Source organism: Panthera pardus, unplaced genomic scaffold, assembly GCF_024362965.1.
Source record: "Panthera pardus isolate Hobbes unplaced genomic scaffold, ASM2436296v1 HiC_scaffold_23, whole genome shotgun sequence".
Taxonomy (NCBI): domain Eukaryota; kingdom Metazoa; phylum Chordata; class Mammalia; order Carnivora; family Felidae; genus Panthera; species Panthera pardus.
This window is the reverse complement of record NW_026526799.1, coordinates 4,732,082-4,756,994: the sequence shown is the minus strand read 5'-3', so window position 1 is coordinate 4,756,994 and position 24,913 is coordinate 4,732,082. Positions and strand designations below refer to the sequence as shown.

Here is a 24,913-nt window from a genome sequence, read left to right as displayed (position 1 = left end):
TCCAAAAAGAAAAACTCCAGGCTTAAATGGCATGCACTGGTGAATTCTACCAAGCACTTAATGAAAAAATCATTAACAATTCTACGCCAACTCTTCCAGAAAATCGCAGAAAAGGGAATACTCTCCAATTCATTCTATGAGACCAGCATTACCAAACCAGACCAAACACGGTTTGAGAAAACTATTAACAAGGGTGCCTGTGTGGCTCAGTTGCTTAAGAGACCAACTCTTGATCTTGGCTGTCATGATTTCTCAGTTCGTGAACTCAAGCCCTGCATTGGGCTCCACACTGACAGCACAGAGTCTGTTTAGGATTCTCTCTCTCCCTCTCTCAGCCCCTCCCCAATGCAAGCGTACTCTCTCTCTCTCTCAAAATAAATAAACTTAAAAAAAACTAGCTTTAAAATTTTTTTTCATGTTTATTTATTTATTTTGAAAGAGAGACAGAGTGCATGGGGAGGGCCAGAGAGAGGGCCACAGAGGATCCGAAGCAGGCTCGTGTAGAGAGCAGCCATCAAGCCCCATGTGAGGCTCACCAACCACGAAATCATGACCTGAGAAGAAATAAGGATATTCAACCGAATGAGCCATGCAGCCACCCCTCTCCAAAAAAAATAATTGTTGTTGTTGTTGTTGTTTTTAAGTAAACCACTGAACAGATCATTGATATTGATATAAAAATTATGTGCAACATTTTAGCGAATCAGATCCAACAATACTTACACTGCATACCCACGTAGGATTTATTCCAAGATAAAAAGTTTGAGACTTCAATATCCCTTTCTCAATAGTTGATAGAATGACACAGACAATCATCAATGGTATAAAAAAACTGAATACCATCAACCAACTAAACATCTATAGGGCACTCCACCCAATACAGCAGAATACATATTCTTTTCAAACACACATGAAACATTCTCCAGAGATCCAGCCCTTGGCAAATAAAAAAGAGCCTCAAGTTTTAAAAGATTATAATCACACAAACTATGCTCTCCAACCACAATGGAATTCAATTAGAAATCGGCACCGAAAGAAATTTAGAAAATCCACAGATATCTGGAAATTAAACATTTTTATAAATAACCCACGGGTCAGAAGGAAATCATAAAATATTGTGAGAACTGAGTGTAAACAAAACCACAATATATCAAAATTTATGGAGTGTAGCTAAAGCACTGCTTGGAAGGAAATTTATAGCTTTAAATACATATATTAGAAAAGATTTAAAAAAATTTTTTTTAAATATTTTCAGAGAAAGGGAGAGAGAGAGAGTGCGTGTGTGCAAACAGGGGAGAGGCAGAGAGAGGGGGGCAGTGAGAGAATCCCAAGCAGGTTCCACGCTGTCAGTGCAGAGCCGAACACGGGGCTCGAACTCACTAACTGTGGGATCATGACCTGAGCCGAAATCGACAGTCGAGTGCTTAACTGACTGAGCCGCCCAGGCGCCGCAGAAAAGATCTTAAATCAAAACCCGAGATTCCACTTCAAGAAACCAGACAAAAATAGCAAACTAAACACAAAGCAACTGAGGAAGGAAATACAGTTTAGAGCACAAATCAATAAGACAGAAAATACATAAACAAACAAAAAAAAAAATCAATAAAAGTCAAATAGAGATAGAAAGTAGAAGGGTGGTTGCCAGAGGATGGGCTGAGGGGAGAATGGGGAGTTTTTAATGAGCACAGAATTTTAATTTTACAAGGTGAAAAGAGTCCTGGAGATTGGTTGTACATTCGTGTTAATGTACTTAACACTACTGAACTCTACACTTTTTTTTTTTTTTTAAGTAGGCTCCACACCTACAATGCAGTGCTTGAACTCACAACCCTAAGATCAAGACCTGAAGTGAGATTAAGAGTCAGCTGCTTAACCAACTGAGCCACCCAGGCACCCTGACTGAACTCTACACTTAAAAAATGGTTGGTCTCACAGTTCTCACAGATCTCATGGTTCCTGAGTTCGAGCCCCGCGTCAGGTTCTGTGCTGACAGCGTGGAGTCTGCTCGGGATTCTCTCTCTCCCCCTCTCTCTGCCCCTCTCTTGCTCATGTGCGCGCGCTCTCTCTCTCAAAAATAAATAAACATAAAAAAAATGGATGAGTCAATAAATTTTATGGGTATTTTACAATTAAAAAATTATATGCTAAATGAAAGTAGCCAGCTGCAAAAGACTACATTTTGGATGATTACATTTATATAAACTATCCAGCGAAGGATAAATTTACTGAAAAACATGAATTGTACACTTCAAATGGGTGAATTTTATAAATTATATGTCAATAAAGTTTTGTGTTTTTTTTTTTAAGGACAAGGATACAAAATAGAAGCAAACAGAGTAGGAAAGGCCTCAGAGTAAAGACAGTCTTATTTAATTGACCTGAAATCCAGAAGCTATGAAGCAAATCTAGGTAAAGGTAACTACCAAAACAAAACAAAAAAGCAAACAATAACTAAAAAAATCCCACAACTATGCATGGCAAATTATAAGTCAAAAGACAAATGATAAACTATGAGAAAGTATTTACCATATATACATTCAAAAGACTCATCTTCCTAGAAACAGCTCCTGGCAATCAATAAGAAAATAACCCAAAAAAGAAAACAGGCAAAGGATTATGAACTGCCAGTTCTTGGAAAATGAAGTAAAAACAACTCCAAAATCACATGAAAATATGCTCGACCAAACTCATAATAACGGACATATAAAGTAAAACTATTCTGGGATACCAGTCTTCACTTACTAGAATGACAAAAATCTAAAAGTCTGGAAACATACAATGCTGGCAAAACTATAGGAAAGTCACTTTCCCTTTTTAAATTTTTGAGCAATGTAAATATAACACCTATTTAAACTATTCATTGTTTCATTATGGGGGGGGGAGGGGGAGCCCATAAACTTATTTCAACCACCTTGTCTTTCTGAGGCATTTAGCACTCGATTAACTTTCTTATAACCCACTCATCCCTTGGTTTGTTACGCCAGACCCTGAAAGACAGGTGTTCTAGGATCGTCTTTGCCCCTGTCCTTCCCCATTCTGCACGCAATCTTGTCTCTTCACGGCTTCAATTATCACTTCTACGCTGATGACACTGAGATCTCTTTGTGTCACACCATTTATATCCTCTAGGTAAATATATTCAGTTACCTTCTGAAAATCACCCATGTCCAAAGCTGAACTCAACCCTTTTCCTCAAATTGCTTCCTCTTTCCACACTCTCCAGTGTGGTCCCAACATCCGCCATGGGGCCTCTAGAGTTCACCCCCCCAACATCTCTAACATCCAGCCTGTTGGCTTTACTCCTGCGGCTACTGCCTGAATTCAGGTCTCGTTTCCTCTCACCAAGACTATGAAAATAATCTGACAGTTCTACCTCTAGATTTGCATCCATGTAACTCATCTGCCTGTATATTACTTTTATAAAGTGAAAGTGAAATTACTGTACTGTCTGCTCCAAATTTTTTCTCACGACTTACCACGTCTGAACTCCTCCGTATACAAGGCCTTCCATGATTTGGGCCCTGCTGACCTCTCCAGTCTTATTTCTTGCTACAAGTGATATTCCAGGCCCATAACCATAAACATAATGCTGTATGTCACAGTCCCTTAACAATGTTACACGTAGCCATAATCAGAACTAAAAGGTACACATCCTTAATGAGTCTGAATGATGAAAATCGGGGGTTGAGTACCCTGTCTTAGCAAGACAATCATCAGTTTCTAGCCAACATTAACTTAAAAGAGGCTCGCATGTTTTCCTGACAATTTCCTGTCTCTGAGGACCCCTGCAGCAAGAGAAATAAGACCACTAGGTATGCTTTTGGTGACAGGGTCTACTTGAGGGCTGTCAATTCTAGAGCTTTCGATTGTAATCTAGCCACAGGGACCTTGATTGGCCTTCCATTCCAGAGTAAACTTGTTTACTACGTTGATGACATCAATATAGTGCTGACTGCACTTGGTAGTTGAACCTTGTGACCTAGACCCCTTGGTAAAATACCAAGGGTGGCTCAGTCGGTTAAGCGTCTGACTTCGGCTCAGATCATGATCTCACGGTTCGTGAATTCAAGTCCTGTGTCGGGCTTTGGGCTGACAGCTCGGAGCCTAGAGCCTGCTTTGGATTCTGTGTCTTCCTCTCTCTCTCGCTCCAAGAATAAACATAAAAAGAAAAATACACAAGTGGCCAGAGTGTGGGAAATAAATCCCACAAAAATCCTCCTCCTGATGAAAACTCTTGGGTGTTCAGCGGTCCCTGCTAAAACATCCCCTCCAAGACGAAGAGGAAGTTGCTGCATCTGGTTCCCGATACCACTAAGAAACTTAAAGCCTAGCGGGCCTCCTGGGATTTTGGAGGCAACATATACCTCATGTGGGTGAGCTAGTCCAATCTCCGTATCTAGTAAACCCATTTTGAGCCGGTCTTGAGCAAGGCTCCACAACAGGTCCAAGCTGCCATGAAAGCTGTTCTAGCAACTGGGCCATCAGACCCAGATGATGACTGAAGTGTTTGTGACAGATGGGGAGCCTCTGGCCATTCTCTAGGGGTCAACGACAGCACACACCTGTGGATCTGGGGGCAAAGCTATGCTATACTTTGGAGAACTGTTCTCTGAAGTCACAGCTTCTGGCGTCTATTGGGTTCTGGCAGAGACCAAACACTTGACCGGGGGGAGGGAGGGGTCACCAAATTACCACGTGACCTGAACTCCCCAGCTTGAACCGCCAGATACACCAAGCCACGAAGCTGTGCGTCAGCTCGCGGAAGTACTCCACCATCAAGCAGAAGCGGGCTACTTAAGACCGGGCTCGGGCAGGTCTGAAGACACAGCTGTACGAGCAAGTGACTCAGATACTCATGGCTTCTACTCAGGTTAAACTGCTTCACTTCTCTCATACCTACTGCCTCACGGGAGCTCCCTTTGACTAAGGACGACGTCGGGCCTGGTTTTTAGACGGTTCTACACGAACCACCTAGCACCAGCTGAAAACAGACGGCTGTGGCACTGCATGCCCATTCAGGGTTGACCACGAGGGACCGTGATTAAGGGAAATCTCCCCATTGGGCAGAACTTTGAGTGACAGAAGTGGTTCCTTTTGCCTGGAGGGAGAGGTGGCCACAGGTGTGGATTTACACTGATTCAAAAGTGAACGGCGGTTTGGCTGGCTGGCTGGCCGGCTGGCTGGGGACTGGAAGGGACGTTATCGAAAAGCCGGAGACAAGGCATTTGGGTCAGTGGTATGTTGAGGGAACTCTCCAAGCAGGTATTTAGAATGTGAAGATATGTCTGTGTCCCATATAAATGTTCACCAAAGAATTATATCATCAGAGAAGTCTTTTTTTTTTTTTTTTGAGGGAGGGAGAGGGAGAGGGAGAGAGAGAGAGAGAGAGAGAGAGAGAGAGAGGTAGGCAGAGAGGGGGAGAGAGAATCCCAAGCATGATCCGCAAGTTGGCACAGAGCCCAACACAGCGCTCCCTCTCACCAACTGTGAGATCATGACCTGAGCTGAGATCAAGAGTTGGACGCTTAACCAACGGAGCCATCCAGGTGTCCCAGCAGAGGAGTTACCTTAATAATCAGCTAAGCAGTGCTCGTTTCGGCAGCACATACTAAAATAATCAGTTAAATAAAATTACCTACTCTCTGGATGTCAGTCAGACATCCAGCTACCCTCGTCTTGCCCAACGGGCCGGTGGTCAAAGTGGCTGTCTGTAAGCAGCCAAGCTGATGGTTAGCAATGTGGATTTTCAGTCACCAAAACCAATTTGCTTCTGGCCAATGATGAGTGTCTACTCTGCCAATAGCAAAAAAATCAACAATGATACCATTCCTGATTCTGGTTTACTTCTGTCATGGGACGGACAGCAACTTCTCCTTACTAGACTATATTCTAGATAGGGATGTCTTCCCTCTCCTTGGTATCTCTGGCAAAACCACCATCCGTGAACTTACAGAATGTCTTAGTTCCTCATCACGGTATTCCATACAACATTGTGACGAGGGAACTTATTTCATGGATAATTAAAGTACAGCGGTGGCCATACAGGTCATGGAATTCACCGGTCTTACTAGGTCTCCCATCGTCTGGAAGTGGCTGGCCGGAAATAACAGCGGAACAGTAGGCCAGTTATCAATGTACTGCCTCCGAGCTCCAAATCCATTCTTGGGTTACCTACACAAAGTCTCCTTTTCCAACCGGCTCAGTCACGTTTGGATTTATTAATAAAAGGCACGAGAGGGCCACTGCAAAGTGAGGGAGGAAGGGGCTTCTCTCCTCCGTTCCATGTTTTTATTTCACACGGCAGTGAGCGGATCTGTGTGCAGGTCTGGTAGTGTTCGTCACTGGCCATCACAGGCTGGCTCCTGCCCACGTGATCCCTGGCAAATTTCTCAGCCGCCCAGCAGGCCAGTTCTATGGAGCAGCCCCGGCTCACTGCTCTGGCAAATGTCACTGCCATGGCAGACTGCATGCGGCAGACCGTGTGGTTCCTGTGGAGCCACACGCTCTCAAAAGAGGTCTCGAATCTCAGGCTTGGGAGGGCGGTTCTTTCCTCGTTCACTCCCTCATCCTAGAGGGTGTAGCTCTTTTCTGCACGTGACATTTCTGAACTTTGAGTGCTCTTTTACCCGTTTTTAGTAGTTGAATATCTTTTACTAGTTAACAGTTCTTCATGTTAAACGTTTCCCTGTTCAGTCACTGGTATGGTTTCCATCTTCCGAGTGACACAGATGGCCTTTGGAGGCTACTTAGTGCACCAGTTAGTCACCAGCAACACTCTGTGGGGCTGGGACAGTGTCTACTGCCTTCCGGTATGTGGTACACGCTCTGAATCAGCAACCAATATATGAGATTACTTCTTCTACAGGTACTACCCATTCGTCCAGAAGAAAAGGATGAGAATGGGAGTGAGCTCTCACTATTACCCCTAACAATCTGCTAGTGAAATTTCCACTTTCCATTCTCACAACTTTGGATTCTGCTGGCTTAGACATGTTCATTTTCACAGGAGATATCCTTCCATCAGGGGACACGATGATTCCATGAAACCGGAAGTTGAGAGCACTACCTGGCCACTTTGGGCTCCTCATGCCAGTGAACCAAAATGCAAAGAATAGAGGGTTACTTATTGGCAAGGGTGACTGATCCTGACGTTCAGAGGATAGGGTTGTTTCTACATAATGAGGGAAGTGAGTATAATTGGACTATATATAGAATCCTGGACTATACAAAGAAGTTCTCTAAGTTCTCTTATGCTCTGGGATAAAAGTTAGTGAAAACCACGACAGTCCAATTCAGGCAGGACTACTCTTGGCATTAACCCTTTAGTAATGAAGTTTGGGTCACTCCACCAGGCAAGAAACTATGACCAACTTGGGTTCTGGCTGAGAGCAGAAGGACTATGGAATGGCTAATGGAAGAAAGAATACAGCTACAACCACATGAACAATTACAAAAACAAAGGATAGCTACATAGTAGACAGAAGCATAATTTTGTTTTATTTGAAAAATTAAATACAAGGGTGCCTGGATGGCTCAGTGGGTTAAGTGTCCAACTTCGGCTCAGGTCATGATCTCACAGCTCATGAGTCAGAGCCCCACAGCAGACTCTCTGCTGTCAGTGCAGAGCCCCCTTTGGATCCTCTGTCTCGCTTTCTCTTTCTACCCCTCCCACCTCCCCCCCCCCCCGCCCTAAAATCAATAAACATTAAAAAAAATTAAATACAATTAGAAGATGTGTGTATAGTTGCCGAGTTGACTACAGTAATTTTGCACTTTGCCAACCTGGATAAGCTACAACTAACTAGGCATCCCCAAATCCCCTCTCTCTAGGGTTCTGGGTTAAAGTTGGCCAAAAAGAGAAATGTGCCCAAGATCTAGAAGGTCAAAAGGAAGGACCTGCTATTATACTGGAGGTCGCTGTGGTTAGAGGTGGCAAGAAATCAAGGGCCTGGCTCAATGCAGTCTGTCCTTGCTCTCTTCTGTTCCATGTCTAGCTCTTCTGGCTGACCAACAGAGCCTAGCTGGAGAAGCAACAGCTTTCCACACACTGCATCTACTCTCCTTTGGTGTGGTCCCAATCCATCAACCAGATGTGGACTCCAGCCGCGGATGCCATGGACAGCTTGGATTTGTCCACCCATAACAGTGCTGGCTAGTGACATCTCGCTGATTCACCATGTCTCAGTTTTAATTTTTTTTTTAGTATTTATTTTTGAGAGAGAGAGAGAGAGAGAGAGAGAGAGAGACAGAGCACAAGCAGGGGAGGGGCAGAGAGGGAGATACAGAATCCGAAGCAGGCTCCAGGCTCTGAGCTGTCGGCCCAGAGCCCGACACGGGGCTCGAACCCACCAACAAGATTACAACCTGAACCGAAGTCGGATGCTTAACCGACTAAATCACCCAGGTGCCCCTGACGTTAGTATTTCTACACTGAAACTTGGCAACTAACTACTAAATGCGGACACCTTGTCAGTAACATTTTCCTCATCCTAAACAAGACTATATGAGTTTTCAAAAATCTGGATAGACCTGTCCTCTGCTATATGTACCTCCTATTTGCTGCACACTTACTGATATTAGGTCGAAGACTAAAGAAAAATCTCCTTGGCTTCTGTGTGCCTCACTGGGGGACCAATTCACTTAAACAAAAATCATCACAGGTATCTAGAGTTCAATCAGATATCATTACCACAGCCATTAGGAGCTGAGTGATCCTAAGAGAGAAGAAGAAAGAAAAAGACTGAAGGATTCTGCCAAGTCCTAAGATCTTTAGATTTAGGCAAGAAGACGTACAGATAATTAGAACCCAAAGAAATGCAAAACTCAAACCGAGTAATGTAAGAGGCCTAAGGAGGAGCTAATAAGCAAATTCTGTGGAAGTTGGACCAATCCCATCAGGGCTCAAATATGGATCTAGTCACATCCTGGCCGATACCCTCTGGTCATTAAGAATTCTTGGCAAACAGGGACAATCTCAAATTTTACATGTGAAAGTAGCATGAAAACTACTTGGCATGACATACTTCTTTTCTTAGTGGGTAAACGACTTTTTTTTTTTTAATTTTTTTTAAAAATGTTTATTTATTTTTGAGAGAGAGACAGAATGTGAGTGGGTTAGGGGCAGAGAGAGAGGGAGACACAGAAGCAGAAGCAGGCTCCAGGCTCTGGGCTGTCAGCACAGAGCCTGACACGGGGCTCGAACTCACGAGCTGTGAGATCATGACCTGAGCCGAAGTCGGACGCTCAACCGACTGAGCCACCCAGGCGCCCCGTGGGTAAACAACTTCTGACCCCAGTAAAATTTATAATTAAGAACAAAAATTCTTAAAGGAAATTATGTATAGTGTTAATATTTTTATGTTAAAAACTCTGTGCATATTTGGTATTTTAAGTATTTATAAAATTTAAAAGAACTTGGCCCATTAAAGTAATAGGTCAGGTTTGTAGTTTCAATTTGTAATATATAATCAATTGTTGTAGATTTATGATTTTAAGCAGAAAGTTTACTATTTACACAGTGTTGAAACAGTTCAGAGAACTTAAGTAGTCCCAGACATATACAAATGATATAAGTATGCAGTGATGTTTGCTGAATGATGTTCTTAAAAAGGAAAATTTTAAAGTTTACTTACTTATTTTGGGAGAGAGCGTGTGCGCAGAAGCATAAGAGAGTAAGGGGCAGAGAGAGAGGGAGAGAGAGAGTCCCAAGAAGGCTCCACACTGACAGCGCAGAGCCCGATGTGGGGCTTGAACCCACAACCCATGAGATAAGGGCCTGAGCTGAAACCAAGAGTCGAATGCTCAACCAACTGAGCCATTCAGGCACCCTTTACAAAAGAAATTTTTAAATTTATAATATTTTTCAGGTGTTTGTTTGTAAATTAGCCCAAATATTCAAAGGGCCTTAAAAATGTCTGTTAAAATTTCCTAGACTTTTTTTTTTAATTTCCTAGCCTTTAAATAAGATTTATACACTCATTCTAGAAGCTTAAGAACTCAGTTTTAAAGTTTTAGCTTTTACAAGCTGAAAATTATTTTTTAAACTAAAAGATAATTTTAAAGAGGCCTTTCTAGACATAAAGGCCATCCCAATGGGCATCAAAAAACAAACCTATATCCAGGGTCACCTGGCTGGCTCAGTTGATACAGCATTCGAACTTATCTGAGCCCCACAATGGGTGTGATTAAAGATAAAATCATTTAAGAAACAAAAAAAAAAAAACCTGGGGGCACCTGGGTGGCTCAGTCAGTTAAGTGTCAGACTTCAGCTCAGGTCATGATCCCACGGTCTGTGGGTTCAAACCTCACATCGGGCTCTCTGCTGTCATCCTGGAGCTCCCTTCAGATCCTCTGTCTCCCTTTCTCTCTGCCCCTCCCCCACTCACCCACACTCTCAAAACTAAATAAAAATTTAAAAACTAAAAACTAAAATAAAAAACCTAACCTATACCAGCAGTGTGCTGGAGCCAATTTGCTAACTTTTCAGGAGTTTTGCAAGCTGGGTGTCAAGCACAGTGTTATTGAAAATCGGTACAATTAAATTACATTTTAAAAAAACAACCACAAAGAAATAATCTAAATTCATCAGTTCCCGACTATTTTACTACATTTTATCATTATCTATGTCCTTTTTTAAAATGTTTGTTTGTTTGTTTATTTATTTATTTATTTATTTAGAGAAAGAGCTAGAGAGCAAGCAGGGGTGGGCGGAGAGAGAGGGAAAGAGAGATTCCCCAGCAGACTTCATGTTATCAGCACAGAGCCCGACGAACCCATGAACTGTGAGATCATGACCTGAGCTGAAACCGAGAGCATGAAGCTCAACCTACTTACTGAACCACCCAGGCATCCCTTCGTTATCTATGTTTGTTCTTCCCCTCGTTATCTGTGTTCTTGAGATTATGTTTTTCTATTTTATCTGTAAAGTGGAAATAACAGGTGCCTGCTACCACAGCTCTTCTTAATTCCACATTGAGAGATGTCATGTTGGTAGCATGAAATCAGCCATGTTGGGTGTATTTACACCGCAGAAACAGTCAAACTCTATTGATCAGGTCTTCATGGATTAAGAAAAGCTGCAGGAAAACAGCGATCCGATACTTCAGGAAAGGAGCCATACTCCAAAGGGAAGAAGACAAATAAAATAGTATATAACTGCTAACACTGAATGTTCTGGGCCAGTCCACAAAGACTCGGAAAGAATACAAGACGAGTTTTAAGGCAGCAGAGTACATAAGGTTTGAATGGAACAATGTTCAGAGACAATGACGAGACAGGTAGAAAAAGTAAACTGAAGCGGGGAGAAACGGCGACTGTAACACGACTGTGGCTTACTGCAAATGCCATTCTAAGGGTCTAGGCCACTACCTACAAGGCAATGAGGAGCTGAAGGTCTGAGGGCAGGAGAGAGGCCTTTAATCTGGCAACAATGTATAGGAGTCAGGGAAGGTAAACACTTTACTTCTGGCAACTGTGAGGCTGACCAAAAAAACTGCATTACATATAACAAACAAAAGTCTTGAGTAAGGTGTTAAAAAATCAAAACTCAAAAGAATATAAACTACAAGTCCAAAATTAAAAATAAAAATAAAAAAAATACAATGCAAGTCCATCTATACTAACAAAAAGCAAATCAGTAGTTGCCAGCTGCTAACAGACGAAACAGAAAGGGGCACAAGGGATCTTGCGGGTGATAGAAATGTTCAGTTATCTTGACTGTGATGGGCGTAGTTAACCGGAAGTTTATCAAACGGTACACTTTAAATGGATGAAATTTGGGGTGCCTGGGTGGCTCAGTTGGCTAAGCGTCCAACTTCGGCTCAGGTCATGATCTCACGGTTCGTGGGTTCAATCCCTGCATCAGGCTCTGTGCGGACAGCTCGGAGCCTGGAGCCTGCTTCTCATTCTGTGTCTCCCTCTCTCTCTGCCCCTCCCGTGCTCATGCTATCTCTCTCTGTCTCTCAAAAATAAATAAATGTGGGGCGCCTGGGTGGCTCAGTCGGTTGGGCGTCCGACTTCAGCTCAGGTCACAATCTCACGGTCCGTGAGTTCGAGCCCCGCGTCGGGCTCTGGGCTGATGGCTCGGAGCCTGGAGCATGCTTCTGATTCTGTGTCTCCCTCTCTCTCTGCCCCTCCCCCGTTCGTGCTCTGTCTCTCTCTGCCTCAAAAATAAATAAACGTTAAAAAAAAAATTTAAAAATAAATGTAAAAAAAAAAATTAAATGGATGAAATTTATTGCACTAAGTATTCCTCTATGAACCTGATAAGAAAAAAGAACAATGACAACTCAAACAAATTAACCAGACATTTGATGATATTTAAGGATAAGTGGAAAAGTTATGCAAATGACAGCAATTTTAGAAGAGAAGAACCAAACTTCGAGTTACCCTTTTTGTCCGATTAGCTCTCAGTGTCTAGAGTCACTGTCAATTTTTGTCCCCAGATATCATGTACGGATAAAGCCTCATTTCATTACTTGCCCTCACCCCACTGCCATGCTATTCAGTCCTTGCCACGTCCCCCCAACAACCTCTGGGAGTTTGCTCATTTTCTTCATCTGCAGTATGGGAGTGACGTTACCTACCTCTCAGGTAAATAAACACATCACACCCAGCAAGGGTGCAAAATAGTTATTATTTGCCTTAGTCATTTTCTACACACTTATGTTCCTCAAAGCCATTGTCTGTCTCACTGACCTTTGCGTCTGATTCCTGGCATAAGTCAAAACAAAAACAAAAACAAAACAAAACAAAACGAAAACCAGTAGGCCCAAACTAAGTATTTCTCCGGAGAAATGTCTATGGCACCTAGAAATCCAGATATGAAGAAGACAGCACTGTACAAGTGAGACACTGAAGTGTTACCATAAAGACCAGCACTTCGTGCAACTTGAAAAGAATGATCAATTATGACTGAGGGAATTAGGAAACGTGTTTAAGAGGTGACACTGAGCTAGGAAAAGTCTGAAGCGGACTAAGCGAAGGGTACATATCCACTTCCTTAGACGGTAACTATGAATACTGTAGAATACAAGTCCAAAAGAGCATCTTTAACAGTGACACGTTAGGGGCGCCTGGGTGGTTCAGTCCGTTAAGGGACCAACTCTTGATTTCGGCTGGGGTCAGGATCTCCCCCCGTCTGTGGGTTCGAGCCCGACATTCCGCTCTGCGCTGACGGCCCGGAGCCTGCTTGGGATTCTCTCTCTCCCTCTCTCTCTCTCTGCCCCACCCCCACTCCGCTCTCTTTCAAAATAAATAAATAAATAAACATTTTTTAAAAGTTAAAAAAAAAAAATAGTGACACGTTAAATTCTTAAAAGCGAAACACCGTTAAAAAAAAAAAAAAGGTCCAAGGCAAGCAAAACTAGGCTCTACAAACACACTTCGTGCAGAAGACAAAAAGGAGCGACCTTTCCTAATGACTAAATAATTACAACAGTGTTGCCAGGACCATCTGGCAAAAGGTCTAGAAGTTCAAGACGGAGTAAGGTTTAAGGGACAAAACATCACCAGATCTCAATTTCAAGATCCCTGTGCCACTACTACTGGGCAGCAAATCCGAGGATTCTGAGAGCTGCCACCTTACTGCTAAGAGGACTCCAGGGCAAGTAGTACTACTGCTGCTCCAACTCTGAGCTCAGAGGCGCTCCAGGGACAGGCCCTGCAGCCCGCTGGGGTCCGGCTGCGGCAGGAGGGTTGCCTCGGCCTGAGAGCAGCCAAACGGCTCTTGGGGGGCCTACAGCCGCCCTCCCGAGCATTCCAGAAGCCAGGAGCAGCACTGAACTGCTAAACCCAGTCGCCGGAAGTGACCGGGAGTCGCTGCGATCGCAGAAAACACGAGTTTGCCGCCTTCCCGAGTCTAAAATAGCAGGCAACCCCAACTCCCACTTAGCGCCCTGCGGTTTCCACCCGCTCTCCTGCCTCGATAGCAGGAATGGAACGTGAAGCCCCCGGCTTCCCGCTTCGCCCCGAGCAGGCCCAGACGCAGCCAGGGGCTAAAAATAGGGGGCGGACAAAGCGACCTCTGGCCACACGCTCCACCAAGAGAAGGAATGATCCAGGCGTCAGCCCTCCTCAGGCCCTCTCACTGGGGGCCAGAGGTCCGCCCGGCCCCGCAGTGGCAGCGTCAGAGAGAAGAGGGGAGCCCCAGGAAAGAGTGGGAGGCCATCCTCACCTGCCGCTTGTTCATTCGCCGCACATCGTCCAAAAAATCTAGAGACAGCATGGCGAGGCCGTCGAGCGGGGGAAACGGGCAGCGGAGAGGGCGCGATGTGACCGGCGGGCGGAATGGCTGGCGCACCGGCCGGGCTCGCACTGGACAGGACCCCGCGGCGTCCGCACTTCCGCTTCCGGGGCGGGAACCGGCGCTCCCTCCCCGCGCCCGGCGCGTCGCTGCGGAGAGCAGACAAAGGGACTCTCGTCTCTCCTAATGTAGCCTCCCGGCCTGGTGTGGCGGTAACAGGGCGCTCCCACGCCCGACCTCGCCTGCACAGAACCTACCGGAGCCCCGTGCCCGCACTTAGCTACCGGCCCCTAGCGGAGGCGGCGACCCGGGGGAGCCGAGAGGCCTCCCGGCGACCTCCGGAGGGCGGGCTCTCGTGCACGCCTGGCCAATCGGGAGCCGGGCTCCGGCGTCCGGGGGCAGCGGCGGCCCGTGAGTGGCCGGCGGCTGCAGCCGGGCCCCGAGTCTGGGTGTGGCACTGGACTTGTGGCCAGGCTTTGCCTTCTCGGGGGCGGGGGGTGCGAGGTTGGTCTCCCGCGCTACGGGAGGTGGCGGCCGAGGTGGTTTCGTTAAGTGTTTTACGGGTAAGGGCGGAGGATATGAGAGCCCTTCAAAGCACGGCCTCAAGCTCTCCGGAGTTCAAAAGACTCTTGGTGCAGGAGACAACAACCAAAGCGTGCTACAGTGTGATGAGACCACCAGGGGTGCGGGGTGTCAGGAAGCCCCTTGCTCCCCGTCTCCCCGCCCCTAACGTGACCCCGTTAACAGGATCTGCTGGCTCCTTGAACTCTGCCTCCGGCTTTTGTTACCATGGGCACCTGAATGTGACCCTCTTCTCGCTGACCCTGACTCTGTACAAAGTTTGCCTTGACTTGTCCAAGCTGCTAATATGCACCTAGGACGAGAAGGAGTAGAGCTGGCCTCTTAACTATTATTTCTATCTTTTCCAAAAGATTGGTGATCTCACATTAGGGGAACCTGAGTGCAGGATCTACTTTGCACTATCTTTGCAATTGTATGCATCGAAGATGATCTCACGATAAAAAGTTAAATATTTTGGAGGATGGCTATAATGAAAAAGATAATAGCAAGTTTAGGGGAGAATGGAAGCCTCGTAGGCTGCTAGTGGGAAGGTGAAATGGGACAGCCATTTTGGAAGATAGACTGGTAGTTCCTCAAAAGGAGGAACTATAGAATTATTACATTAACCATACTCACCAGCAGGTCCACGCCTGGGTATATATCCAAGAGAATTGAAAACACATGTCCACACAAAAACTTGTACACGAATGCTCGTGACAGCATTATTCATAAAAACCAAAAAGTGCAAATAACCCAAATATGCGTTAACCAATGAAAGGATAAGCAAAATGTGGTCTAGCCGTAAAATGGAGTATTATTTGTCAGTAAAGAGAAATACAGCAACACAGATGAACCTTGATAATGTCAGGCTTAGTGAAAAAAGTCACAAAAGACCGTGAACTGTATGATTCCATTTATACAAAATGTCCGAATAGGCAAAAATAGAGAGAGAGAATGAAATGGTTGCTGAGGGTTGGGAGAAACGGGGAGTGATTGCTACTGGTTAGGGGGTTTCTTTTGAAGGGTGTTGAAAATACTGGTGATAATTGTACTACTTTGTGAATACACTAAAAACCACTGAATTGTACACTTTAATTGGGGTACTGTATGGTGTCTGAGTTATACTACAATAAAGCTGTTATGAGAAAGAAAAAGAAAGAAAAAGCATCGATGATTTGTTCATTGTTAAATTCCCAGTGGCGAACGTACAACCTGGCACGTATTAGATACCCAGTAAATATTTGTTGAATTTCAAATGTATGGATGTGTACATGTGTCATCTCCAACTGCTGCCCTTAGGTACCCATACTTATTGAGTTGAAAATGAATTCCCGATTTTTCCAAAATAGGAAGGCCTGTGGAAGAAAATACACATAAACCCCATGAGGGCAGGGACTGCATAATAGTGCCAAACTCATAGCAAATACTTATTAAGTATTTGTCAATAAATGTTGACTATGGGTTCTAACCTAAATTCTGGCTAATACAGTGTTCGGCCTACGCTTGTGAATGTTGAATTCAAGTCGAAAGATGAGGCTCTATAACCATTTTAATGGGTATGAGCCTCACTTAATCTTTGTGTTGTGAAGAAAAGAGCCCTAAGAGAGGCACAAAGCCCTGAGGGGCTTCAGATGTAGCAAGAGTCAATTTCATTGGGGAGGTTAAAAGGGGCCTCAGAAGGGAGAGGACATTTGGGTCAAGTTGGCAGGTGAAGGATATACCCAGTGGAGGGAATTGAGGCAATAAAGGTGTAGGGGCAGGAAACTAAAAAATACGTTTGAATAATCCAGTTTGGTTTTTCCAACTTTGCCCATACCTTAAGGAACTGGGTTAGCTGGCTCTGTAGGTGCTCTCTTATCACAGAGGAAATTTGAGCAAGCCTAAGACGTCATTTGTTGGATATACACAATTCGTACTTGGGCCACGTTCAGGTACTACTCTACCTCTGAAACCTTGTATGCCCATAACTCACACTCTGATGGTGACTTCTTTTTCATTTCTCTGTATGTTTGACCTATATGAATAATACACGAGTACATTCTCATCATAAAAGATCAGAACAAGACAGGCAATCCAGCCATCCCACTTCTGGGTACATACCGAAAAGAACTAAAAGGGTCTTGAAGAGGTATTTGCACGCCTGTGTTCAGAGGAGCACTATTCACAACACCCAAAAGGTGGAAGCAACCTATGTGTCCATGAATGAATGACTGAATGAACAAAATGTGGAATAAACATGCAATGGAATATCATTCAGGCTTAAAAAGAAATGAATTTCTGATAAAGGCTACAACATGAATGAACCTTGAAGACATTATGTTAAGTGAAATAAACCAGATACAAATGGACAAATATTGAAATGATACCACTTATATGAGGGAGCAAGAATAGTCAAATTCATAGAGACAGAAAGTGGAAAAATGGTCACCAGGGGTTGGGGGAAGAAGGAAATTGGAAGTTGCTATTTAACGGGTAAAGAGTTTCAACTTTTTCAGATGATAGAGTTCTAGAGATGGGTTGCACAACAATGTGAATATACTTAACACTGTTGAACTCTATACTTAAAGGTAGTTTAGTAAATTTTGTGTTATGTGTATTTGACCACAATTTGAAATTAATAAGAGGCATACATGGGGCACCTGGGTGGCTCAGCTGGTTATAAGTGCGACTCCTGATTTTGGCTCAGGTCATGATTTCATGGATCGTGGGTTCAAGCCCCGTGGCAGGCTCTGTGCTACAGTGCAGGGCCTGCTGAGCATTCTTCCTCTCTCTCTCTCTCTCTCAAAAATAAATAATAAACATTAAAAAAAAGATACGCATATAGAGTAGAACATGAAGGTTCCCTTTGCTCTCCTAGCCCCTCCCCTCCCTAGGCTGATCACTGATAACAATTTTTCCTTCCAGTGCTTTCTTCCTATGTGCTTAAAATTTACACTCACTTTTTTACATAAATGGGATCACACTGTACATTTCCTTTCAATTTTTCGCCTCTTCATCCATTTACATTTTTTGTATTTCAGTGAGTCCTCTGGTCACGTGACTCTGCAATATATATTTTTTTTCTTCCCCATCTATCAGCCTTCTTCCAATATGTGGTCTCTGGACCCAGGGACCCATTAAGTTGTCTACAGGCTATTTTATTGGGATGAGAAGCTTTATTCACACCTATTTCACAAACTTTAGATGTCATGTTAAGTATGATTTTCTCAGAAATCCTGTTATACTCTCAAAAATCATTTTGCTCTTAAGGTTTAGGTTGCGTTAGCTCTACAGTTTGTCTCAGCTAATGTGCAATTAGTAGGGTGTGGACATGTTGTTTCACAATATGTGTTATTGTTTATGTGTTAAATTTGAAATGTATTGTGTTATGTTGTCTTTTAAATTCGCAAAAGTAGATGAGTAATACAATTCAGGAATTCAATTAGTTAGCTGAAAGTTAATTAAATCAGTATGCTGAATACTTTTAAACTCAGGGGGGTGGAAAAGAACGTTGTAAGTGAAACATTAACCAGGAATCCAGTGCAAATAAATACACAGGGTGACTCTGTCTATGCTGGGATTGGGTAATCCACAAGCATGATGAATTATGATGAGCAGCTGAATGGGAAAATTGCTAATAAGAAATATGATAAACCTCTAAGACATATGTTTTATTAAACTGGCAATCTATTTTGCCCTGGTTCCCAGTATATTATGCTATAAACCTTGGTCAAATAGTGGCTCAAAGCCAATGAAGTCATAGTGCCATTAAAAATTTTTTTAAAAAATATTTACTTACTTATTTTTAAAAAAATTTTTCTTAATGTTTATTTATTTTTGAGATACAGAGAGACAGAGACAGAGCATGAGCAGGACAGGGGCAGAGAGAGAGGGAGACAAAGAATCCGAAGCAGGCTCCAGGTTCTGAGCTGTCAGCACAGAGCCCGAGGCGGGACTCGAACCCACAAGCTATGAGATCATGACCTGAGCTGAAGTCGGCCGCTCAACCAACTGAGCCACCCAGGTGCCCTGTAGTGCCATTGTTAAGAAAACCTCAGTGGCCAATCTGATAATCAAAACAAATTTTTCTGGAAGAAGAGCTCACAGAATAGTGCTTCCTAATGACATTGATAACATTTACCCCTAAACATAAGGAGAAGTGGTCAAAACCATAAAGGCATCCTTTAAGGTTGTATTTTTTAAAGCCAAAACAGTCACATTCTGGCTAAGAAGCTTTTACAGTCAGTCATAATGTTAATAATGATAAATTTGCTTGGTAAGAAAGCTAAATAAGCTTTTGGCAAAATTCCTTTATCAAAAGATATCATTGGGGGAAAAAGATACTGTTGGACATTGCATAATATCGATGGTATAGAAAGTGGATGAGCACATTGTGTGGAGTTGTCGAGGGCTGCTGGAGAAAGTCATCCAACCATGCTAGGACCTGGAAACCTTTCTCATTATTTCCCCCTCATTTTCAGTGATCTGATGAATTAGTTGTCTATTTCTGCATAACAAATTACCCCCCAAACTTAGAAAATTAACACAACAGGGGCGCCTGGGTGGCTCAGTCGGTGAAGCGGCCGACTTCGGCCCAGGTCATGATCTCGCGGTCCGTGAGTTCGAGCCCCGCGTCGGGCTCTGTGCTGACAGCTCAGAGCCTGGAGCCTGTTTCAGATTCTGTGTCTCCCTCTCTCTGACCCTCCCCTGTTCATGCTCTGTCTCTCTCTGTCTCAAAAATAAATAAACATTAAAAAAATTAAAAAAAAAAAAAAAGAAAATTACAACAAATATCTCACAATTTCTATGGGTCAGAAATTTGGGGCCATCATGGTTGGGTGGTTTGGACTCCAAGTCTCACATGAAGTTATAGTCAAACCGTCCAGAGGGACTGCAGTCTCATCTGAAGGCTTGACTGAAGAACGTTCTGCTTCCAAGCTCCACTCCTGTGGCTGTTGGTAGGTCTCAATTGTTCTTGGGTTATTGGATTGAAGCCCCAGTTCCTAGCTGGCTGTTGACTCGAGACCTCCCTCAGCTTCTTGCCATGGGGACCTCTCTTTAGGGCAGCTTGCAACATGGCAGCTGGCTTCCATCAGAGCGAATGATCTAAGAGAGAAAGAACCAGCTCAAGACCAGGATCACCAACGCATCCTGATTTTGCATTGAAATTCCTGCATCTTTGGTCCCAGGTAAAGCAGGATGGTTGGTTGCTCTATCAAGACAAAAGTCATAGTGTTTTTTGTAGCCTAATCTCTGAAGTGACATAGCATCATTTCTTCCATCTTCAGTGAGTCCAGTACAGACCCAAAGGAAGGGGAATTAAGTTCTACTTTTGAAGGGAAGAGTATCGAAGAATTTGTGGGCGTATTTTTTAAACCATCACGTCTGGAGTCCAGTTTCATGTGGAAAAGAAAGTATTACAGAGAAACTCGACTTCCTAACATACTCCCTATCTAACTTCTCTGCTTCCGTAAACACCCCTTCCTCCTCTTTTCTCCGTCAGTGAAAGAGGCATCCCTCCTCCTGTCTAAAGCTAATCTTTCCACCGGCCAGAGTTTATCTCTTCCACCTCCTCAGAACTTTTCCCCCTTAATCACTCCTTCTCTCCCTCAATTTCTTCCCCTTAACTTTCTATTTTCCTAGTATAGGATCATGGTCACATACATCTTAAAAGACTTTTAGGCCAAATGCTTTATGGAGGTATAACTTACCTATAGTAAAACGTGACACAGTATGCATACAGCTTGATGAATTTCAAAGGATACACATACCCTTTCATCATCTATATTCTTCAATTCACTGAAACCTGGTTTCTGCCCCCATCCTGTGACTGAACGCCATAAAATAACCTTTTAAAATGCCTTTCGGCCTGTTGGGTCCCCCTTTCAGTTTGCCTCCTGCCCCTCTGGCTTGTTGTTCTCAGTCTCCTTCATGGACTCTTTAGCTTACTCCTTCGACGGTGAAATCCTGCACCACTTCTCAGCCTACGACGCCTCTGGGTGATTTTATCTGTTCTCATGACTCCAATTACCTTCCCTATGCATTCACTTCTCCCATATCCATAGCTCTGATCTCCTCCTGGATGTCAACTTTTTATGTCAACTGCTTCTGGACATCTGCACTTGGGTGTCCAACATACATTTCAAACTCACTGTGTACCAAATGTCACATCTTCCCATCCTCACTACTCTCCCACAAAAGACCTGTTCTTGGGGCACCGGGGTGGCTCAGGCAGTTAAGCATCCGGCTTCGGCTCAGGTCATGATCTCGCAGTTTATAAGTTCGAGCCCCACGTTGGGCTCTGTGCGGACAGCTCAGAGCCTGAAGCGTGCTGCAGATTCTGTCTCTCTCTCTCTCTCTCTGCCCCTCCCTAGCTCGTGCTCTGTGTCTCTCTCTCTCTCAAAAATAAATAAACATTAAAAAAAAAAAAAAAGACCTGTTCTTGGGCACCACCCAATCACAAAAGTAAGAAATCTAATTGTCATCCTTGATTCTTCCTTCTCACTCACTTGCCAAATCGAGTTAGTCACCAATCTTGTTATTCTACTTTCTGAATATCTCTCTTATTCATCCACTTTCTTCAACTCCACTGTCACTACCTTGGTTCATTCTACTCGTTCTGACGGTTGCCATGAACCCCTAACCAGTCTTTCAGCCTGAAGTCTTGCCCCCCTGTCTTGCCTCCCTCCAATCTCTTCTCCACACTGCAGCCAGGGTCCTTTGTTCAAACCGTAAGTTCGATGATGTTACTTCCTCACATAAAACCTTTCAGTAGATCTTCCTGACTCTCAGGATATGGTCAAATTGCTTAGCATGCTACAAAGGGCACTTTGTGTTCTGGCCCCTGCCTACCTTTCCCTCTGGTCTCACTCTCCTCACAATTGAGAGTACGTACTTCCCCGAATGCTGCATACTCTTGCTTTTGTGTCCTCGGCTTCCTCCACCTGAAAAGTCTTCTATCTCACCCAACACGTTTTATTCCTCCTTGCCTTTCAAGTTGAGCTCGTGCATCATGTCCTCCCGGAAGGCTTCATGGCACTTCTACCTACATACTCATCATCTAATTATGTACCTGTCGCTCTCACCAGACTATGAGTTTCCTGGGGGCAAGGGCCTTCTAACCTATCTTTTTACCCCCGGAATATTATGCGAAATAAACACACAAAAGACTTGTCAAATGATGAATGGAGATGTTAAGGCCCGGGAGGCTCAGCTCACCCAGAGACAGATGGATCAAGCCAGACTCTAAGGATAAGATCACCTTCCCTCAGATAGATGGGGATGTTGGCTCACAACGTGTGCTCAAGGCTGAAAGAGGGTTTATCAAAGTGAAAAGCAGAAGACATAGTCCTAGTCCTTGAGGAACTTTCAGTATCATTTCCAGCAGGAAAAAAAAGGTAAAAATAAAAGGTATCTTTAAGAAAGGAAACAAGGGGTCCCTGGGTGGCTCAGTCCGTTAAGCGTTTGACTTTGGCTCAGATCATGATCTCACGGGTCGTGGGTCCGAGCCCCATGTCGGGCTCTGTGCTGACAGCTCAGAGCCTGGAGCCTGCTTAGGATTCTGTGTCTTTCTGCCTGTCTTTTTGCCCCTTCCCTGCTTGTGTGCATACTCTCCCTCTCTCTCAAAAATAAATAAAGATTTAAAAAAAAAGAAAGGAAACAAAAAGTTAAGGCATAACGGTCAGCCTATACATTCTATAGAAAGTCAGAGAGGAGAAGGGATCTTTCAGACACTGCTTTGGTCAAAGGAGACTTTCAACGGGGCCGCAGTTGGGCCAGCATCACACGTGGAAGGGGAAACATAATGTTCAGCACAAACCAGAAATGGGGTTAGGTGTGGGGTGCTTTCTTCCTGGGAGCTTACGGTCTTGAGTCTGTTGCTCAGACAGACTGAGCAACAAGTAATTGGGATGAAAAGAATCTGGTAAGGAGGAACAGGACCTAGACAGAATAATATAAACTGAGTGGGTATGGAAACGCTTCATGAAGTTTCCCTGCAGTGTTACAGTGGAAACAGTGTGTCTTATGAAAATGATTCAGATATTTAGGACAGATGATTCCAGAGGAGATGAAGACATAAAGCCTAAGGCATTAAATTTTCCAAATGAGGGACTCTGACAGGCTATGTTCGCTCCTCACTGGGCTGCACATCTTCCCAACATAAAAGTCTTTTAGACCCCATCAATCACAAGGGCATGGCTGGTATTTTCTTTCATATATAGCCTGCCGGCCTGCCTGAAGGAAACATCTTCTTATAGAAGTTGAGTTAGACCCACTTGGCTTTAAATCACAGATCAACCACTCACTAGCTGTGTGATTTGGGGCCAATGAGTTAAGTCTTTTTTTGTTTGTTTTTGTTTAAGTTTATTTGTATTTATTTATTTAAGTAATCTCTGTACCAAAAGTGGGGCTCGAACTCACAACCCTGAGATCAAGAGTCTCATGGTCTTCCATCTGAGCCAGCTATGGGCCCCAAGTTAACTCTCTCTCTCTTTTTTAATGTGTATTTATTTTTGAGAGAGAGAGAGAGACAGCATGAATGGGGGAGGGGCAGAGAGAGCAGGAGACACAGAATCCAAAGCAGGCTCCAGGCTCCGAGCTGTCAGCACAGAGCCCGACGTGGGGCTCCGACCCACAAACGGCGAGATCGTGACCTGAGCCGAGGTCGGACGCTCAACTGATTGAGCCCCCCTCCGAGGCCACCACCCAAAATAACCATGATCTTACCAGTTTCTCCTTGACCTTCCCAAAGAAGGAAATGGTGGGTGGAAGGAGAGGGTTCCTGTATAGCCCTGTCAGGAAAGGAAGTGGTCCAGGAGTATCTAGACAAACCAGTGCACAGGCCACACTTTTCGGTGTGGCCTGGCTCTTCCCTGGTGCCACCTCCTGAAAGGATCTCTCTGGGTTTGCTGGAAGGACACGCCCAGCCAGCCTCTTCTAGGTCAAGTCAGGGGCTAAAGAGAGGAGACTTTCTGCTTGGTGGCTCTGGACATCAGAAAGCCTGGTTTTAAAAGATGCAGTGGTTCTGTGCAACATGGGCTGTTGGGAAGAAATCTCATTCCCCCCAATTAAAGGTGCCTTCTATGCAGAGAGATTACTAGAGTCAGTCACATCTCCCCGGGAGGCTTTTGGAGAGCTCTCTTTAAAAAGTCCTGGACAGCTGCTGGGGCAGCTGGGAGAAGGAAATGCCAGCCTTCTGAGTTGGTAGGCGTGTATATGCTGTGGGGGCGGGGGTGGGGGGGACACCAGTTTCCTGTTTGGCCATTGTGCCCTGGCTAAACGAGCAAAGGGAGCTTGCTGTTTGTTCTATTGGTTCTCAGATAGGAGAGCGTGTGTTGTGACTGTGGAGGTCCTGCGGGTGAAGATTTGAGAGTGTGGGGACGACCTGAGCCCCTCTCCCCTAAAGAGGGCTCACACCTCCTCCGTCGCTGATGAGCTGCCTTTTGAGCTTCTGCAGTTTTACAGTTAATCATGGGGAAACCAGAGGGAATCCATGTTTAGAAAGGCTCTCCCTCTGCTGTTTTTCTGCTAGCCCCTATTTATTCATGTTCCATATCTCACCTTGCGTCCGAATCAACCAAAGAAGCTGCGTTCCCACTCGGAGAGGGAAGCAAGAAAGTTAATCATTTTCTGAGTTTTGTCCTAGGCCCCCAAACGCCTGATAACATCTAAAAACCTGGATCCCAAACACGTTCCAGGACATTAGCTTCGAACAAACCTCAGCCGATGGTGGCATCCACACCCCCTACCTCCAGTTATTTATGAAATAACACCTATTGTCCATCTGCACTTGGCTTTGAGTGGTCCCTTCCCTGGATTCCTGAAGGAACATGTGCCCCGGACCCCTTTCCAATCTAAACCCCTAAACCCAAGCGAGGAAGAGACTCCCTCTCCTTTCCTTCCTGCCTCTCCCAGACCTTCGTCTGCTATACTCTGTCATTTACGCTATTCAGTAAACTCTGTTTTTACTTCCTCCCGGCCTGTGTTTGTTTTCTATCCTGCACAAAGCCAGAGACCCTCTTGGCTGGTCCTGCGGGACCCACTCTGCGTCCTTCGATCCGGCCTGCCTACATCCTCTTGATGTTTTAAAGGATCCTATGGGAATCTGTTGAGGCAGTGAATCACCACTGG

The 24,913-nt window shown here is 44.5% G+C and overlaps 2 protein-coding genes and 1 long non-coding RNA gene across 8 annotated transcripts in view; 1 reads left to right on the top strand and 2 right to left on the bottom strand.

The window, feature by feature from the left end:
- The window catches only part of SEC11A (SEC11 homolog A, signal peptidase complex subunit), a 40,894-nt gene extending 26,539 nt beyond the window's left edge, over positions 1-14,355 (bottom strand). For 2 of the 4 annotated variants that reach the window (XM_019460349.2, XM_019460351.1), the window contains exon 1: positions 14,174-14,341. In XM_019460349.2, coding sequence (XP_019315894.1) covers positions 14,174-14,224 — 51 coding nt within the window. In that variant the 5' untranslated portion in view covers positions 14,225-14,341. Of the gene's footprint in view, positions 1-14,173 lie in introns of all 4 variants that reach the window. The other 2 variants (XM_019460352.2, XM_019460350.2) reach the window with 2 other exon arrangements.
- SLC28A1 (solute carrier family 28 member 1) overlaps positions 1-24,913 on the top strand; it is a 233,135-nt gene that overhangs the window by 18,553 nt on the left and 189,669 nt on the right. The window lies entirely within an intron of this gene.
- LOC109273495 (uncharacterized) lies at positions 15,593-22,390 on the bottom strand. The gene is made up of 2 exons (XR_002083083.2): positions 16,904-22,390; positions 15,593-16,158 (listed from the first exon to the last, which is right to left on the bottom strand). It is a non-coding gene; the product is annotated as an uncharacterized LOC109273495 (long non-coding RNA).